At 41.9% G+C, this 19,878-nt stretch overlaps 1 protein-coding gene across 2 annotated transcripts in view; it reads right to left on the bottom strand.

Annotated features, from left to right (window-relative positions):
* VCAN (versican) overlaps positions 1–19,878 on the bottom strand; it is a 114,554-nt gene that overhangs the window by 6,115 nt on the left and 88,561 nt on the right. For both annotated transcript variants that reach the window (XM_075541255.1, XM_075541256.1), the window contains one exon: positions 1,920–2,064. In XM_075541255.1, coding sequence (XP_075397370.1) covers positions 1,920–2,064 — 145 coding nt within the window. The remainder of the gene's footprint in view (positions 1–1,919; positions 2,065–19,878) is intronic.

The raw sequence follows: 19,878 nt of genomic DNA, 5'->3' as shown, positions 1-19,878 counted from the left end.
ATGCTCCCAGGCAGGGGCTGGTGGTTTCAGCCTGCGGGCCTTGGTTGGCAGGCCCCTGTGGAACCACTCTGCCACCAGGGACCCTCCAAAAATCTAAAGGATCAATCAGTCAGGATCAAAAGGATGATTGCAAAGCACATAGTGAAACAACAGACATGATGGAGACAAAAAAGCCAAATAGTTTTGCTTTGTTTTGTCTTGTTTCTTTCCTTTAATGAGATAGAACCAACATTTTATAAAACTCTTTCCTCATTGAGAATGTAAAAGCTAATGTGTGTGTGAGTGAGGGGGGGGGATGGGAGAAGAGAGAAGAGAGGATTGGATTGGAGTGAATGAGACCAGATCCTTTTATGGCTATGGTATCATTCCCAAGAGGACATTCAGTCAGGGCTAGAGACATTTTTTGATGATCACCACTGGCTGCGGGGATCTAGTGCAACGATGGCAGGGAGGCTGCAAATGATTCTCCAGTGTACAGGAGAGCTCCCCACAACAAACAATGACTCTACCAATAATGTCCACAGTGCTGCTCGTGGGAGAAACGGTGATATAAGGGCAAATGACATAGGAAATGTACGGATGTTTGGATTATGGAAGAGAAAGCACGTCTCCAGGGACATATGGAGAACTAAGAAGGCAAGTATGATATTCAAATAAAGACAAGTGGTTGATTAAAGACTTCTTACACTAGAAATGGGAAAATAAAAAAGACTAGGTGAGCGCGGTTTACACTCTCACTGCAGAAGTGCTGAAGTGAAGCACTTAGTCAGGAAAACGTTTACTAGAAATAGGATGCTGACAGTCAGTTCTGATGGCTGGCAGCACTGGGAGGTCACAGAGGCAGGGACAGCAGCAGAGCTTCTCCTGAGAACAGCACTTGGTACATCCCAGGGTGCTCTTTCTTCTACCGGAACTTCTCGATCCTGGTGTGTAAGTCTTTCTTTACATTTTCAGAGTATATACTTTAAATTTTATATTCAAAGATAACAAATTAAAATGGATTTTATATATTGCACTTGTACCTTTTACTCTTACTTGAAGTATGAAAAACATCTGGGGACTAAATATAACTCCCATATTTTAACAACATAATTGCAAGCAATTTAAAAATAGTATATATTTTCCATTTATTCAAGGAACAAGTGCATATAAACACATAAACATATAGATCAAACCTTAGAAGTTCAGACATACTGAGCAATGATAAACACAACAAAATCCTTTTTAAAACCAGTTTTCTTCATGTTATCTGTTTAAAATAAACAAATCAACCCTTCTTTTCATGGATCTTGCATTAAAGCTGTTTTTATTTTGTCACATTAGGAAGGTTTTGGGTCAATAGGAATAGGGCTACCATTTTTGATTCATCGGAATCCAGTAAGCTTCTAAGGACTGATTAGGAAACTCAAGTGCAGGCAGTTAACAAAAGTAGGACTACAGTAAACTGAAGGCCAAAGCCCTCAATGAGGGAAGACAGTGATTCTTAGCGCCAGTAATTCAAATCTGTGAGACGTTGGATAGATATGTGGATAGTGATACCACACGACCCTACGTCTCCATAATGGAAAACAACACAGAAATCCATATTTATTTGATAAACCCTAATTTTAAATTTTTGAATATTGAAATAGATCTTAATTTAAAAGAACAACAATGTTTTCACTATCAAAATAAATAGATGCTGCCTGGTAGGTAGTTTTGTTATAGAAACACTACGTTGTTGCCCTAAACGTCTGGAACCTAAGGTGAGAATATTACCAAGAACCAACTTCATCACTGGTTTGGAAGCGGGAGATACTTCCCAGTCAAAGACGGAATCGGGACCTTTTCACTTGTGCCTGAGAAAATAACGTTTAGCACTAGTATCACGGAAATGCATAGAAATGCAAGCATCTTCTGCTGACGGGGGTAATCGTTACCTGTCCCTTTCTTGCAGGTGTAGGTGAGGTGGTAATTGCAGGGGACATCATTCCACTGGCCGTTCTCGTGCCAGATGATTACCACGCAGTCTTCACCAGAAGAAAAGAAGCTGTCTGGCTGGTTGGGCCTCCAGTTCTCATATTGCTGTAAGAGTGGAGAGAGAAGAGGAGACTTTTGTAACCAACACTGGGGGAGCTCCTGGAGGGCTCAACAAAAGGTTCAGCACTCAACTAGCAGTTCCATCCATCCACGGAAAACTCGGCGGACATCTTGCCAGTGGAAGGAAATAACCTACCAGTTGGCAATACAGGCCAATAGCCTCACCTCTACTCTGTGATTTGGAATCAGCTCAATAGCAACTAATAACAACAACGACTCTTAAAGGAGTATCGGAGTTACATCATATTCATCTTAGAATAGATTCGATAACTTCTGTCGGACCACTGAGCAGAAATACTTGTGGTGGCCAAGAAAGAGAAAGAAAATTTTAAACTCGGAGAGGTGGTAGATTGGTTACACATTGGGCTGCAATCCACCAGTTCAACAGTTAAAAACCAACTATTCCTCAGGAGAAAGACAGGGCTTTCTACTTTCATAAAGAGTAGCCTCAGAAACCCACAGAGGCGGTGCTATCTTATTCTAAAGGGTCACCAGGCATCGGAAGAACGTACATTTGATTTTCAAAGTTTCTCTTCAACAAGTGCCTGTTTTGTTTTGTTTCCTTTGAAAATGCGGTATCTGAGGGATCTGAGATTGGCTGGAGGATTCCAAAGGATTACTGGGGTGATCCTGGTTGAAGCAGTGGGCCACTAACCAAAAGGTTGACAGTTCAACCCACCAACTGCTCCAGAGGAAATGCAGCAATCTGTTTCCTGAAGATGTACACCCTTGACATAGATTCTTACTGCATTCCTACATCCCTATTTCCAACTTCCTCCCTCCCTCGGTATCCTGCAGCCGCCAATCAGCAAAAATCACTTTTTTTTTAAATTGCCTACTCCCTTTTAATAGATGACAGGTAAGAAAATGGGGCAAAGAAAGGATAGTCTTTCAGCCTGTTCCTGATGACAAAGGTACCTTTAATAGTCAAATTGAAAGCAGAATAAAAATAACACATGAAAGAAGAACTCATTAAAGCCAACAAATATTCACATATACAACTTCCTATGGTCAAAGATCCCAGAGTTCCCCCAAAGATTTCACTTCTATTTTGTGGCTAACTACCTTCTAATTAACTTCCCAATAATCAACCCCAAGCCCAGCAGGAAAGGCCTGGAAAGTTGGAGCATTTTTCATCACCTCACGAGCCTGTAAAGCACACTTGAAATGACCATACTCTCATGACCCTTGTTGCCACCCACCCTGCCCCCTTTCCTGGCCTTGCTTTCATGTGCTTCCTGCAATTATCATCTTCCAATATCAGGCATTGTGATTTTATTTATTGCATTTTCTTCCCCAGTAAGACATAAGCTCAGTTTATGTTTTAACTGAGGACTTTTGTTCATTTTGTTTAGTGATACACTCTTGGTTTCAGAAACAATGGCTGGCATATGGTGTTTTTTAACAAGTACCTTGACATGGTTAGAAATATGAACTGTAAGCACGCATGCCAAGCTTCCCCACCCATACAGACCCCCAAATCCAGTGGTTCTCAACCTTCCTAATGCCGCAACCCTTTAATACAGTTCCTCATGTTGTGGTGACCACCCCCGCAAATAAAAAATTATTTTAACTGCTACTTCCTGTCGTTTTGCTACTGTTATGAACCAGGTGACCCCTGTGAAAGGGTCATTCAACCCCCAGAGGAGTTACGACCCACAGGTTGAGACCTGCTGGCCTATTGATGCTCTTATCTGCTGTAAGCAATCATTAGGTGAGAGAGGCACTTAAGAGCCTCACTGATGGAGATGAGTAGACTGTTTGGAAAACAGTTCACAATAAATAGCCATGGCCTGAAATATGTCCTCCCCTCAACAGCCTCACTGCTATCAAATCAATTCCCAGCCGACAGCACCTGAGACACAGTGGGGGATGTGCGACTGAGCTGACCCCACCACACTGAGGCAAAACACTGGGGGCGTGCAATGGAGCAGGGGGGGAAGCAGAGCAAGGAGGTCCTCAGGGAGTATAAAGGATGGACTTTGGAGCCAGGACATGGCACCCGATCAGACTCGTCCAGAAAACACTCCTAAAGGTCAACAAACAGACCTCGAATGACTAACAGGCTTTTTTTTTTTTTTTGCTGTCTTTTTGGTTTTTGTTTTTCTTCTTGTCTCTTCTTTTAAATTTTGTATGTCAGTGGCTTTTTTGTTTGTAAGCTTGTCTGTGTTGCTGCTGTCGACGCCATGTTCTTGTCACATTGGTGCTGTCAAATCCATCCTAATTTTATGCACATATTACTATATCTGCAGGTCCACCCAGATAAGATAGGCTGGACAAAAATGAGAGAAGAAAATAACGGGACCAACAGTCCTGGAGGGACGTGAGAGCGTGGGAGGTAGGGGAAGTGACGAGGTGTTGGCCAGCACAGGGACAAGGGAACATGAGTGGTTCAAAACCAGTGGAGGGAGGGGATGGGAGGACTGGTAGGGAGTGACCAAGGGCAAGGTAACAGAGAAATTACTGAAAGCAGAATGAAGGCTGAACATGGTAGTGGGACAGGAGGAAAGTGTAAGGAAATAGAGGAAAGGAGTAGGAGGCAAAGGGCATACAGAGAAGCCTAAATACAGACATGTACATATGTAAATATATTTATGACTATGGGGGACATAGACCTACGTGCATATATTTATTATAGGTTCAGTAGTAGGGTAGCAGGTGGACACTGGGTCTCCTCAAGTGCATTCCCTCAATACAAGAGCACCTTGCTCAGCTAAATGGTCATTTCATGATATCCACCTTCCCGACATGATTGCTGAAGACATACATGTGTATAAGCAAACGTGGTGAAGAAAGATGATGGTGCCCGGCTATCAAAAGATATACTATCTGGGGTCTTAAAGGCTTGAAGACAAACAAGCAGCCATCTTGCTCAGAAGCAACAAAGCCCACAGAGAAGAACCACACAAGCCTAAGTGAACACGAGGTGTTGAAGGGATCAGGTAGCAGACAACAAAGAACAAAAACCATCATTGTGTGATCACCTTCCCCATAAAAACACTGAAGACGAATGTGTGCATAAATAAGTATGGTGAAGAAGGCTGATGATGCCTGGCTATCGAGAGATATAGCGTCTGGGGATTACAGGCTTGAAAGTAAACAAGCGGCCATTTAGCCCAGAAGCAACAAAGCCCATATGGAAGCAGCACACCAACATGTATGATCATGAAGGGCCGAGGGGACCAAGTTTCAAGCACCAAAGGCGTGTGTGTGTGTGTGTGTGGGTGTGTGTGCGCGCGTGCGTGTGTATGTGTGAGAGAGAGAGATATCAACGTGAATGAGGGGAGTGCATGATGGGGACCCAATGCCCATCTGTAAACAACTGGACATCCCTTGCAGAGGGGTAGTGGGGAGGAGATGAGTCACTCAGGGTTCAGTGTAGCAACAATGAAACTCACAACCTCCCTCTAGTTCTTAAAAGCTTCCTCCCCCAACTATCATGATCTCAATTCTACCTTGCAAACCTGGTTAGACCAGAGGATGCACAGCAGTCCAGATGGGATCTGGAAACACGGGGAATCTAGGACAGATGAACCCCTCAGGACCAACGGTGAGAGTGGCGATACCGGGAGGGAAGTAAGGGTAGAAAGGGGGAACCAATATTGGGGATCTACATATAACCTCCTCTCTGGGGGATAGGCAACAGGAAAGTGGGTGAAGGGAGACACCGGGCAGTGTAAGATAAGATAAAATAATAATTTATAAATTATTAAGGCTTCATGAGGGAGGGAGGAGTGGGGAGGGAGGGGGAGGGAAAAAGGAAAATGAGCTGATTCCAGGAACTCAAGCAGAAGGCGAATTTTGAGAATGATGAGGGCAACAAATGTGTAAGTGTGCTTTACACAATTAATGTATGTATGGATTGTTATAAGAGTTGTATGAGCCCCAATAAAATTATTTTTTTTAAAAGAAGAAGAAAAAACAAAGATCCCCAGGGGCCTCAGTGGAAGGTAAATGTCCAGAAAAGAATGATGGAATATATGCACAAATATGTCAGATACAATTGATGTATAGTTTGTAACAAGAGTTGTAAGAGCCTCCAATAAAATGATTTTTAAAAAATCAATTCCCAACCATAATGGCCCTATAAAAGACATGGAAACAATTATTGCAGGATATATGAAATATTAGATAGCCATTAATTATCCTGTCTGAAGAATATATAATAAAAATGAAAAGTATATATATGGGAAAATAACTAAGGAGCACAATTAAATTATAATTGAGATACAAGACACCAAAATTTATAATCATTCAAATGTTAAACACCTGCTCAAATGCGTGTGGATGTGTGAAAGACCAAAACCATATGCAACAATATGGCATAAAACTTATTTCTGAGTGATAATTGACTAGCAGCAAAAGGCCATACAATTTAGTTCTGAGGACAGGCAACTGTGCAACAATGGCGTACTCTTCTATATATTCTTTGCTGTACACTAAATTCTCAAAAGTAAACGAGTTTGTTTTACAGTCAGTGACCAATAAAGCTATCAACAAGTGCCTACAGATTTCTTTGCTCACACTTTTTAAATCTAAGCTCAACAAATATTTCCTCAAGTTACCAAAGTGAATCGACTGCCACGTATTTTGTCATCGATAGCGCCTCCTAGTTAGCACAACAGTCATCTCAGTTTCACACTGAAGTAGGATTTCGATTCCACGCCACTGAAATGGTTCTCAGGGCTCAAGCGGTCCAGCCTTGGCGCTCCGGTCAAAGGTTTAATTGTCTTTGGTGGCAGCTACATTTGGCTTGTAGCAATGGTTTTAAATGTGTGCTCTGTGTTGCTGCTTGGCAGAGCCGTGACTTAATGGAGCAAGACCAGATTATAGCTCTGTGGTTTTGACAAGAATGTCTGATACTCAAAGGCATGTCACACTCTTACCTCATATCTGCTAGCTCCATCGGCAGGTTTATTTTGCCTGGGCTGCTTTGATTTTGCTCCATGTTATTGCCCAACTGACTTAGCAAAGGAAACTCCCTTCTCTAAACAGCTTCCTTTGATTCCTCCTGAATTCTTTATGTCACTCAATGTCACTTACAATAAGAAAGAGTATAAAAGAGAAATCTTTGGCTTTTGATTTGATCATGCATTTCTTCGTTTAAGTTAAATATAAAGGAAGCCCCCCTCAGGAAATGAATTCTATTAGGAGAACAGAGTCCTTTCCCTTTAGAAAGGCAGCTCCTCATCCAGACAGGTAACAACGCTTCTTGGACCGAGGGCCGAAAAGGTCACCATGCCCATGGAACAATGGGAGACAATGAGCAAACATCCAAGGCCTCCCACCCTAAGTCCACCCTCCTCCTGGGCTGGAAGGACAGGCTAAGAATCATAGCCCCCAACACGGCTTGTGTAGAATAACTTGAGTAGAATCCATTTTAACCCATTTGACAAAAATAAATCTTTGTGATGTTTCTGTGAGTACCGTAGGGACTCATGTACCCCACCACAAAGTTTATAGCCTGCCTGGAAATCAAGAATTAGATCGTTTCTATCCCTGAAATGCAAACCCTGCATTCATTTGTTATTCTTTTCTGATGTCAGAACATAGCACATAATTTTGAAAACCATTCAAGTGAACTGAGATGTAGCATATTCCACCTTAAACATACGAGAGTCACGGTGGGTTATGTGTTGAGCTGCGGACCACGAGGCCAGCCATAGAAGCCCAGCAGCTGCTCAGCAGGAACTACATGAGGCTCTCTGCTCCTGTAGAGATCTGTGGCCTTGCAAACCCATGGGGCAGTTCTGCTCCATCCTACAGGGTTACCATGAGGCTGAACTAACTCACTGGAAGTGAGTTTGTTTTTAGAGTAAATATACAAAGTAAATGATAAACATTTAATTGAGAATTATCTTTACCTACACAAAGTTCTACCATTTGTTCGTCAGTTTGTCAGACTGTGGTGGCTTGTGTGTGGCTGTGATGCGCAACGCTGTCCCTGGTATTTCACATACCAGCAGGGTCGCCCAAAGTGAACAGGTTTCAGCAGAGCTTCCAACGAAGAGCAGACTACAAAGAAGAAGGAAGCAGCCAAGCATTTCAGAGGAATGCTGCTCTGAAAGCCGTATGTACAGCATCGACACATTGTCAGATACCGATGGTGTCCTGAATAGAACGAGAACACTGCCCAAGACAGTGCCCGCAGGTTAGAAGATACTCAGCCTATGCATGAGGAAGACCTTCACTCTCAAAGCCGAGTCCACATACTGACGGACGTGGAGGAGAGCCTCGGGAGGACACTTTGGAGATCTTCGTTTGCTGATGGAGCACGACTCACAATAAGAAACATCTACTAATACAAAATTGGAACTGGGAATGTATGACATATGAGCTAGGAAACTTGTAAAAAATGAAATAGAACATATAATGATCAAAATCCTAGGCTATGGTGAGCTGAAATGGACTGGTCTTGGATATTTTGAATCAGAATATCATATGGTTTACTATGCTGGGGATGACACGATCAAGAGGAATGGCATGACATTCACTGTCAAAAAGGGTATTTCAAGATATATCTTGAAGCACAATGCTGTCTGTGATGCTTATATCTATCCTCCGTCAAGGTAATCCAATCAATACAACTATTGGCCAAATGTATGGACTAACCTATAAATTCTGTGATGAAAAAACTGAAGAATTCCATGAAGTCTTCAGAGAAAGACGTAATCGTGCTTGATTAAACATGCAATCAAAGTGCATTGATAAATACTGGTGGTTAGAACGGGGAAGTTAGAAACAAAGAAGGAGCAGAGGTTGGAAAATATGGACTTGGTGATAGAAACCAAGATGGAGATTGCATGATATAAATTTGCAAGACCAATGAATGACTTCGTTGTAAAAAAAAACAAACAAAAAACCTTTTTACAACATAAATGATGACTCTGCACAAGGACATCTTCAGATGAGATACAAATTGACTATGTCTGTGAGAAGATATGATGGAGAAACTAAATATCAGCAGCCAAAATAAGGCCAGGGGCTCACTGGGGAACAGACCATCAATTGCTCATATGTAAATCCAGGTTAAAACTGACATCAAGAACACAATCCACGAAGAAACAAAGGGTCATTAAAGACAGGAAAGAAAGAAAAGATCAAAGTGGGTGTCAGAAGAGACTCTGAAACTTGCTCTTCATTGTAGAGTAGCTAAGGAAAATGGATGAAATAATGATATAAAAATGCTGAATAGGAAATTTCAAAGGGCAACTCAGAAAGACACACACTTTGGACATGTTCTCAGGAGAGACCAGTCCCTGAAATAGGACATCATGCTTGGTAAAGTGGAGGGGCCACAAAAAAGAGGCAGGCCCTTAACAAGATGTATTAACACAGTGGCTGCAACAATGGGCTCAAGCACAGCAACAATTGTGAGGCTGACACAGGACCGAGCAGTGTTTCATTCTGTTGTGCAGAGGGTTGTGCAGAGGGTCACTGTGAGTCAGAACTGACTAGGTAGCAGCACCTAACAACAATGACAACAAGCGCGAAGCTTTTAATGAAGGACAGCGTGTGACAAAGTTATTTCATTTTCAGTGTTCCAATTAAATAACTACCTCTCTGCATTAAAAAATGTACCAACAAAAGACAATCAATTCCATTAAATTGGATTCAGTCACATTTTAGTCATTGTTTTTTCTTTCCTTCTCCCCCGACAATTAGATCCAAGCAAATCAACTGCCAAAATCATAAAATGATTCAAAAACTCCTGGCTGTAATCCAATAACTCACAAGTACAGTTCTCTCACATTTAAATTGTCTCTACAAACCAAAAAACTCATTATAAACCAATCCTAAACCTGAGTAGAAAAACTCAGAGCAAAGTTACTCATCAAAATGTATTAAAAAAATTTAATGCTTGTATTTATTGTTCCAAATAATCAGTACTTTGCTCTAATTTTTAGAAAATATATATTTATGTCTCCCATTAATATGGAAGAGAATTATCTAGTATTATTTCTTCAATTGACATTGAATAAGGCAGACCAAAGAAGAATCAATGCATTTAAATTATGGTGTTGGCAAAGAATATTGAAAGTAGCATGCACTATCAAAAGAATAAACAAATATGTCTTGGAAGAATTAGAGCCAGAATGTTCCTTAGAGGCAAGGATAGTGAGACTTCATCTCAAGTACTTTGGACATGTTGTCAGAAGAGACTAGTCTCTGGTGAAGGACATATTGCGGACAGGAAAAAAAGGAAGGCCCTCAACATGATGGCTTGGTACAGTGGCTGCAACAATGGGCTCAAAGGTAAAAACAATTAGGAAGCTGGAGCAGGGCTGGGCAGTGTTTCCTTCTTTGCACATAGGGTGGCTACGAGTCAAACCCAACTAGATGGCACCTAACAGCAATAAACGTCCTGCAAAAAATATGACTTCACTCTATGCCAACAGTCCTAGCCCTCAAGCTACCTCAATTACAGGTTGAAGCGTGGTTAGGAGTCCTTGGGTGGTGCAAAGGGCTGACACATTAGCTCTTCATTAAAAGGTTGGTGTTTTGAGTCTACCCAGAAGTGCCTCAGAAGAAAGACCTGACAATCAATTTCTTCAAAATCAGTCAAGACAAACCCTATGGTGCAAAGCACACGTGGGTTGCTCTGAGTCAAAATGTACTCGATGCTGACCAAATTATTTTCTTAAGAGTGATTTGATTATTTTTCATCTTGTTCAGGAAAGGCACTCTGGTGGCATAGTGGCTCATCTGGCTACTAACCACGAAGTAAGCAGTTACAACCCACCACCTTTCCATGGCAGAAAGATGAGGTTTTCTGGCACCCCCCCCCCATCTTACACCATCCAGTATATGCATTCACCTATAATTCTGTTATTTGTTCCCCACGAGTAGGGCTATTGGTGCCCCCCCCCACACACACACCCTCAGGGAAACATTACTCCCATTACTATTTCCTCAGGGTTTATCTCTTGGATTTCATGCATCAAATGTTATTAATTATACAAATGAACATATGCAAAATGTAATAATATCTAATATATAAATAATAAGGGCTCCTTGGGGTAGTGGGGGAAGGAGGGGATAAAGGGAAACTGATATTAGAGTTCAAGAAGAAAGAAAATGTTTTGAAACTGATGGTGGTAGCAATTGTATAATTATGCTTGATCTAATTGGGTTATGGATTATTATAATATCTTTAAGAGCTCCTAATAAAATGGTTTGTTTTTTAAATTAACAGCCTTGCAAACCCACAGGGACAGTCTTGCTGTCTTGTGCAGTCACTATAGGAGCCCGGTAGCAGAAGGGTTGTCCGTTGAGCTGCTAACTACAAAGTTCACAGTTTGAAACCACCAGCCCTGCTTCAAGGGAGAAAGAAAGACACAGGACGGTTTACTCCCTTAGTGTTACAGTCTTGAAAACTATCAGGGCCAGTTCTATAGGGTCACTGAGTTGGCATCGACCAGATGGTAGTAAGTTTTGAGTGTTACAGGGTCACTATGAGTTGAAATCAACTTGGTAGCAGAGAGTATTTTTCAGAGCAGAGCGACATTGCTCTTCCTCAGCTCTCTGCAAGTCTCCAGCTTGATTTAATCAGCATGGAGGTGGGGGGAATGGTTGAGGCTTTAGACAGTTATCTATGCGCTATTAAATTCAGGAAGGGCTTACACCCTCTCAAGGTGAATGTCTGATTAGATAGTGTCTCAGAGGCCCTACCTCAGAGAGACAAGTTGGTCTTTTACCTTTAAAACACGACATGCCCATGAAGAGTGTGCCAACCCACCCAACTCTGCAGAGAGCTACAATCACAGCAGGAACAAAACAAAATGCTGGTGATTTTGTCCTCTCATGCCATGATGGATAGTTGCCTCTATTTTAATATTAAATCAGGATCCTATATAAAAATGAAATGATTAGTTTTCAAGGAATTTTTTCATTATTTTCATAAGGGGGGTTGCTTTGAATGCTTTCAGGTTTGAAAACTGCGCTCAGCTAAAGAAGGGGAATAAAACCATGCAGTGTTCGTCGCTGGTAGAACTGTCCATGTTCTAGCTGGTCTGCTACTTTATATACTAGGAAATGGATCTTTACACAGAGTGAAAGCAATCTATGAGGTTACAGGAACCAAAGAATGCCCTATTCGTGCATATCCCTCCATGAAACATTCCCAGGTGGGACTTGGTTTTTCACACTGATTTTAAGGGGCTTGAAAGAAGATAGTATCAATAAGAAGATCAAAGTGCTGACGATACACCCTCTACTACAGAGAGTTTTCAGCCCATTTCAAAGAGTCTTGGGTTTAACTCCCCTTTATCATCTAAGACTAGCAAGTTTTCAGAACAACAGCTCCTATCAAAACTTAGCCAATAACTAGCCATTCTCTATTACACTCCAGCCACTGAGATGGACTTTGCCTTAACTCGGTCAAGCAGCTTCCAAAACAATCCATGTGCCTGGGTTCTCCTCACGAGTCAGACACACTGCTAAGAGTTTCTTGGATTCTTTTTCTTTCTACTGGATCCTAAGAAGTGAAGATAGGAAAGAACAGAAAAAAAGTTTTCACAGGTACTGGATAAAGTTCACTTTTTGTGTGTCATAAATTTGATCGCACACACACACACACACACACACACACACCCTTCTACATCTATGAAAGCTCCTTGGACCTAGGGTAGGATAAATCCAAGACCTTTGATGAGGCCCCTGCGTGTATGTCACTGAAGAACAGAGAAAAATGCACATCATACATACAGTAAAAAGCTAGAATTAAACCACAATAAACCCCTTGAGATGGGGAAACTGAACCCTTCATTTAGACACGATAGCTAACCCACCAGTTCTTGGACAATAGCTAGCCACTTGGAAACAGTCCAAATTTGTGACTGAGGAAAATCACAGGATCCTTTTTATTGTAGGTCTTTGAAATATCTCGTGTGTTGCTGGAACTGCACATTGGGACTAGGAAAACTGGCAAGGAACAGCTAGCTGTCTATCATCCATCTACTCACCCATCTACACACACACACATATGGAGCTCTTAATTGTTCAACTTAAATCGAAGTCACTTTTCATTCTTTAAAATTCACTGTAGTTCCTATTGTCTTGATTGACCAAGCATGCACTCTGTTATCAAACCATTATAGATTTTGCCAAGTACAATGAAATAATCACATGCTTTCCACTGATAAAGGCATTCTTGCCAAGGAAAGCCCTTTTATGACACGGTACATTATTATGGTTGATAGGAGAATTTACAAAGCTTCAAGTTATAACTTGATTTTTTTTCATTGAATAGTTCAGTTGTTGCTCTAGATTCATTCCCCTTCACAACTACTCATACTCACCAACAAAGCTTCAAAAGGCCTACAGAGTCATCAAGAATGTTTTTCAAGAATTTTTTCTTCTGGTGTCTCCTATCATTGTGCATAAGGTGAAAACATGGTAAGATTTGTCCCCAGGGTGCCCTTAGTTGCTAGGGTTTTATTAGAATACATGACAAATAGTTATTATTGGCTGCTTACAGCACTTGAAAATCAACTTATTTCACATGTAACTTTCAGACTTCACAGAATCGAGCAATTCATGTGTATATTTTCAACTCAAAGCCACAGGTACTAAGTCGCAGATTTATTCCCACATAAATTCTAGGGGGCATTTCCTAAGTTGAGAACTGCAAAACATAAGATGACCACTAGGTGGGGATAGCCATCTATCATTATGTTTATTATTAATTAAATCACTATTGGCAAAAAAAAATAATTTTGGAAATATGTCTGCTCTGTGGGCGCGGGGGTGGGGAGTGGCTGTGGGACTAAAGGATCATTTATGATGAGTCCTCACACTTCTGCGAGGGGGGCATGCAAAGAGCCCAGTACTACACTAGGAGGCTCCGTTTATCAGGATTTCCCAGTTTCATCGCACCCTATTCTGTTGCAGGCTATTGAGTATAATCAGCATTCATCTGACTAAAATATTCCTCTACAAGCATTTGCTTTTCTCCATTTTATCACTGAAAATGGTGAGAACGTGGTTTACATTAATGATGACCTCGCACCTGCCTGAGGTTCTCAAAGAACCAAGGGAAGCAAAACCAGACAGGCATGCTCCTAAAAGATATGCCCGTAGGGTGTCGCCCACCGGTGAGTTTATTTACTTATTTTAGTAAAAGCTTGTCTAGATTAGCCACACAAAAACCTGACACCGGAACTGAAAGTGGGCTTTTCTCTGTGCAAACTCCCTTTATCACTGAGGACCAATTTTGTCACTGTGGTACTTCCAGGACTAGAAATCAAACCCCCAAGGCAGGCCATGGCCAGGGTGAGCCGATAACCACCCCAGGGAACAGCAAATGCCCGATAGCGCACACCTTGCCCAGAGGGTGACTAACCCACTTGAAGCACATGCTGATAAGAAGCCACCCTCTCAACCAAATAGAGAAAGCTGAAGAGCCGGTCTGGGCCACAAGCGTACCTGAAAGGAGGTGACTTATCACAGAAATTAAAACAGTTGGTGACTTTAAAAGACTCCCCCACTCCCGTGGCTCTGGTACGTGATAGGAATTTATTTGTGGTCTGTGCAGACTACAGTTAACTTTGTTAACTTGTACAAGGCACTGATCCCCCTGCAAGGTAGACACCTCCCTCTCCTGATCCTTGCACTTGCTTACAGTCCCTCTGGTCTGAGTTCTGATTTATTTATGTTTAAGGGAGGTTGTGGTTCGGCCGTTGTCTTTTAGCTCAACAGGCTAATTCTTGGACCCACAGCAAACAGCAAAAGAGCAGCTTTGTTTTAAAGGAGAAAGAGACGTTTGTGTTAGTGTCGTCCAATCCCACAAGCATGAATATGCTGAAGGGAAGGAAAACTAACTTGGGGTCTCCCGACAGTTGTTACAGTGGCAATATGCCCATGATTTCCCAAGCTGGCAGAGCTGTGTGCGGGAGACGATCTGGCCAGCTCTTGAGTACAGCACTAATCTTGTGTAATAGAGTGAGCTCACTGCCCTACAAAGCAGTAATTATCAGCAGCATTTTCCAAAGGATGTGAGTTACTCCCACTGCGAGGCAGGGGCCTCCGGCAGAGCCCTCCCAGCTCCTGGCAGTTGCATGCACAGCACGAACGGTGCCAGCGTGCCCTCACGCCACGCTTATTTGTGCAGCTCCTCTGTCTTCAGGTGCTCCCAATCCAAATGCAAAGAGGAACTGCCAAATCCCATGCAACTATTTAGTGAGTTAGTTTGCCAATTCCAAGGGTATACCTTGTCTTCAAACGAATTAGCAATGAAGTGTCAATGCCTGTCTATGATTTTTAAAGCCCCATGAGCACTGTTTTAAAATCATCTGTGAGAAGGAACAACGGCATTGATGAAAGTTCTTGTTCTGACTTTTGTTTTTATAATACGATCTGAAATAATTTTCCAGTGATAGATACATATTATATGAGGGGGCTCCAAAAAGTTCATGGAAAAATTTCATGATCTCTTCATTCCATGTTTCCACAAACTGTTTGAAGCCCCCCGTGTTATTGTTCTTGCTCCTGGGCTCGTCACTGGCTACCTGCTCTGCTCTCAAGGCAAACAGAAGAGAGAGGTTTGTGTTCACTAACGACCCCCGGCCTTGATGGTCTCACACAGAAGGAAAAGACGCTGTCTCTGAATTCAAATCAAATTAAACTGTGCAGTTAAGGGTTTCTTGGGGGAAATGAGGAGCTAGCAATAATGAGTGAAAGAGGAAGATGTTATGAAATTGATGTGAAATTTCACAACCCTTCTGGACATGGCCGAGCCAACAGATTATACGATATATGAAGTAAATACCAATAAAACTATTAAACATGAGAGAGATGAATTTTTCTTTAATTCTTTCATCAGACACTTCCAAAAGGGAATGTGAAAATGCTTCCCCTTCTAAACTGTATGTTTAAAAATGAAGAATTAGTAGTATAATGAAGACGGTGAGGTTTAAGTTAATAAAATATAATGGACAAGCACTGTAACCTGTTCACAGAGAAGAGGTCTCTGATTTAGAGATAAAACCATAACACAGCCTGACACAATATTTCTATACAATGTTTTTCTATAACATTCTCTAAGACTTTCAGGAGAAAAAGAAAAACTTAAGGTTTGGGCTTGGGGTTTATGTTTTGCTTTGTTTTCTGCCAAATGCAGATGATATTTTCAAAAGAGCAGGAAACAAAATCCATACAAGCAGACCATGAGACATCGTGATGATAAACAGAGAAAGATTGGAGTTGTCAAGGATTTCATTGTGCTTGGATGGAAGCAGCAGACAAGAAATCAAATGACATGTCACATTGGGCAAATCTGATGCCTCAGACCTCTTTTAACGTGTTGATGGTCAAAAACGTTTCTTGGAGGACTAAAGTGGGCCTGACCCCAGCCAAAGTCTTGTCATGTGCAGGCTAAAGTTGGACCACGAATAGGAAAGACCAAAGAAAAATGAATGCACTTGAGTCACGGTGCTGGTGAAGAGTTCTGATAGCATTGCGGGTGGCCAAAAGAACAAACTTCATCTCATGAACTTGGGGCATGTTTTGAAGCGAGCCCAGTCCCTGGAGAAGGGCATCATGCGTGGTAACGTAGAAAGTCAGTAAAAAGAGATGAAGACCCTCAACGCGATGCCTGACACAGCGGCTGCAGCACAGCCGGGTGAGGATGGTGCTGGCCCAGGGGTGCTGTGCTGAGCACAGAGCCCGTGACTCCACGGTGAGCAGCAGCACACCGACCGCTTCGCCCGTGTCCTCCGGGCTCTGTGCGCCCGAGGCGACACATTCACACTTGGGCAAACACTTTATAAAATATGAAACAAGGTTTAGAACTTGCACCCCTTTCTCCTAATTCCCCAGACTTTAAAGTCATTTTTGTTTATCAGCTACATTGATGGGTTTTGTGCCTATCTTTCATAAATAAAACAAAAACTTCCTTCAAAATCTGAGCAGCAGGGTTTCTGAAAGTTTCAGGGAAAACATGCTCTGAAATTTTTCAGACACAGAAGGGCAACAAAGATTATTAGCAAGTGTGTTGTCCAGTTTTCCTTTCCAACACTCGTGTTGTTTCGGGGCGACTTGTGGACAGGACTGTGGCGCTTCCAGTGGGATTTGTGTTTCCTCTGGGTCACAGACTTTGGGAAGCGCATAATACTCAGCTGTGCATTTTTATTCTTTCAGGAACTTTTTTCTTCTTCTTGTGTATATTTGAAAGCAAGCCCGCCAAATGTTTTATACTACCCAGGTTAAAACGTCCATTTCTCCTTTCATAGGGGTACAACTTTCTTTATTTATTTTTCATTTATTTAACCCAAAATTATCTCAAAGAGATTAGGCCAGTAAGTGTTTGTGTGATCACTTCTGAGTTCAAAAGACAGCAGTGAATCAACCTAGCAATGGGTGTGAACTGATCACCACAGGCATGTGAAGAATCGACTTGGGTAAGCCACTTTGCTAGGGGATGGAGAAGTAGAGATGGGAGTGAATCTCTCCTGAGGAGGCTAAATGTTAGAAAGTCAACCCCCTGAGGTCTTAGAAGGGGAGGCTGCAGACACACAAGGGGGGAGCCCTTTATCAGACCCAACCAGGGAGGCCTGGAAGGAGGAGACTGTTGGATAAGAAAGGCACATTATTAAGTGAAATTAGAGGCAGAAACCCCCATAGAAGTGAGAGATGATGGCTAATCTCAAGAAAGATAAGCATTCTGAGATGCTGTATTTTAGGGAGTGGCAGGAGATAGGATTTGGTGCCCAGGAAGCAGGGTATAAAAGGCTTTGTGTCCTATGTAACGATTAACCGAAGACAATGGAAATGCATTAAAGAATTTATACTGAAGGGAAGGGAAGGCACTGGGGCTAGCAAACATCTGGGGGAAGGAGACATTGGATAGTCACCCCATTCATCAACAGCTTAAAGGAAAGTTAAAATACAGAAGCAAAATAAGACACATCTGTTTATGCATTCTAGCTGTAATGTGCATTTAACCTGGAGGGTTCAGTGGTGCCTTTGAAGAATTACTTGAGTGACAAGTAAAACCATTCCCTGTTGAAGTCACTTGGGAGAGTTTCTTATAAAGCACTAGATGCATTTCACCGTTGGCGATCAATGGTCAAGTTAAAGGACAACTGTTAGTAGAAGGACGTGACAGAGTGAAAACTAAAATGTGTTCAGAGAAACTACCTCGATGCACAGCGCAGGGTTAGGCTAGAATCCACGGCATTCATGAGTGCGCTCTTGTGACATTTTTTGGGAAAATACCCCAAGTAAGTAATGGGGGAAAATAATGCAGTTTGAAAAGATAATAAAGACAAGAGTCTGGCCTTTTAGCAATGACATCAACATCCTACAATGAGGCCAATCATGTGGAATGAGTCCATCAGAGTCTGAGGAGTAAGGGCAATTTATAGAGCTCTTTCAAGCAACCTCAATAATTTATCCAAGCTTTTATAATTGCTTAAGTCTAGCCATCAAGAATAATCATATTGAATATGATCTAATTAGGCTGCAAAATTTTTAAAAGCAAAGTTTATTCTAATAAAAGAAATGATTGAATGAAGGCCTAATATAAACTAAGTTTTTTAACTGAGTTGTAAGACTGCGGAGCAAAGGGCAGTATTTTGTAAATATCAAAGGCCCTTTCTGTTTGAATGCCTCTCTACCTCCCAAGAAGGATAAGCTTTAGTAAACCTTTCAAACAAGACATGGAAGGAAGGGGAGGGATGGGAGAAATCACTTTAAAATACAAACAAAGTTCTTAAAATTGCATAGTCAAGTGAACCCCGTTTCCAAGTGTAATCAGATAGTGCTCTGCACATGAAGAGTTTCCTAACTGTTAGGGATATTTTCAAAGACACAAAACTTGGAGTAAACAGTGAGACAAAGGGGAACTATTTTATTCAAAAGCAGCACACATATGGAACCAGTTACAGGGATGGTGGCTGAAGAAAGAACTACAAAGGAGCTTAGAGACACCTAGGCTTTCTCCAAAGGGAAGGGGCTGGAGGAAAGGGTGCCCACAAAAGCGGGGAAGTGGGATGGAGATCAGTCGGATGGGAGGGAGACAGGCCATGGGGCAGATGGTCACTTCTGTTCCGAAATGTTCAAAGGGAAGGGACACTCCTTAGCACAATTTTATTCTACTCAAAGAGTGAGTGAAGAAGGAACCGAGGGCTTGCCCGGGTGTTTGTTTCCCTTAGGACTTTACTGGTGTCATTTCTTTGATAAGCTCTGCTTGTTTATTTCATCTGCTACCCTCATGTAGTTCCTGCTCCACAAGCCATGGGCTCCAATTAAAAGCGTGTATTTATTTAAACGAATATGCTCATTTATGTTGCCTCGTAAGTGAACATGAGCATTTCAGAGAAAGGGTGCTTTTTTCTCTTTTGACAAAATGCAATTCTCATTCATTTACAAAGTTTTGGATCTGCCGAGATTATGAAATAGGCTTTATAGTAGCAGTTCTCAACCTGTGGGTCACGACCCCTTTGGGAGTCGAAGGACCCTTTTGCAGGGGTCACCCGATTCATAACAGTAGCAAAGTGACAGTTATGAAGTACCAACAAAAAAATTTTATGGTTTGGGGGTGGGGGGGAATCACCACAACCCGAGGAACTGTATGAAAGGGTCGCGGCCTTGGGAAGGTTGAGAACCAGAGCTCTACAGCATTTGTGTGCCTCCACTAAACCATAATGCATCCAGGCAAGCAAGAGTTGTTTTTACAAAGAGGAAGAGGGTTACCTAATGAGCCAAGCTCGCCTGTACAGCACCTGAGAAGAAAGACAAATTCTCTAAGATTTTTACAAACAATTATAGTGCCAGCCATGTCACCATTCAGTCCTATTA

Source organism: Tenrec ecaudatus, chromosome 2 (genome assembly GCF_050624435.1).
Source record: "Tenrec ecaudatus isolate mTenEca1 chromosome 2, mTenEca1.hap1, whole genome shotgun sequence".
Taxonomy (NCBI): domain Eukaryota; kingdom Metazoa; phylum Chordata; class Mammalia; order Afrosoricida; family Tenrecidae; genus Tenrec; species Tenrec ecaudatus.
The sequence above is the reverse complement of the archived record's forward strand: the minus strand, read 5'-3'. Positions and strand labels throughout refer to the sequence as shown.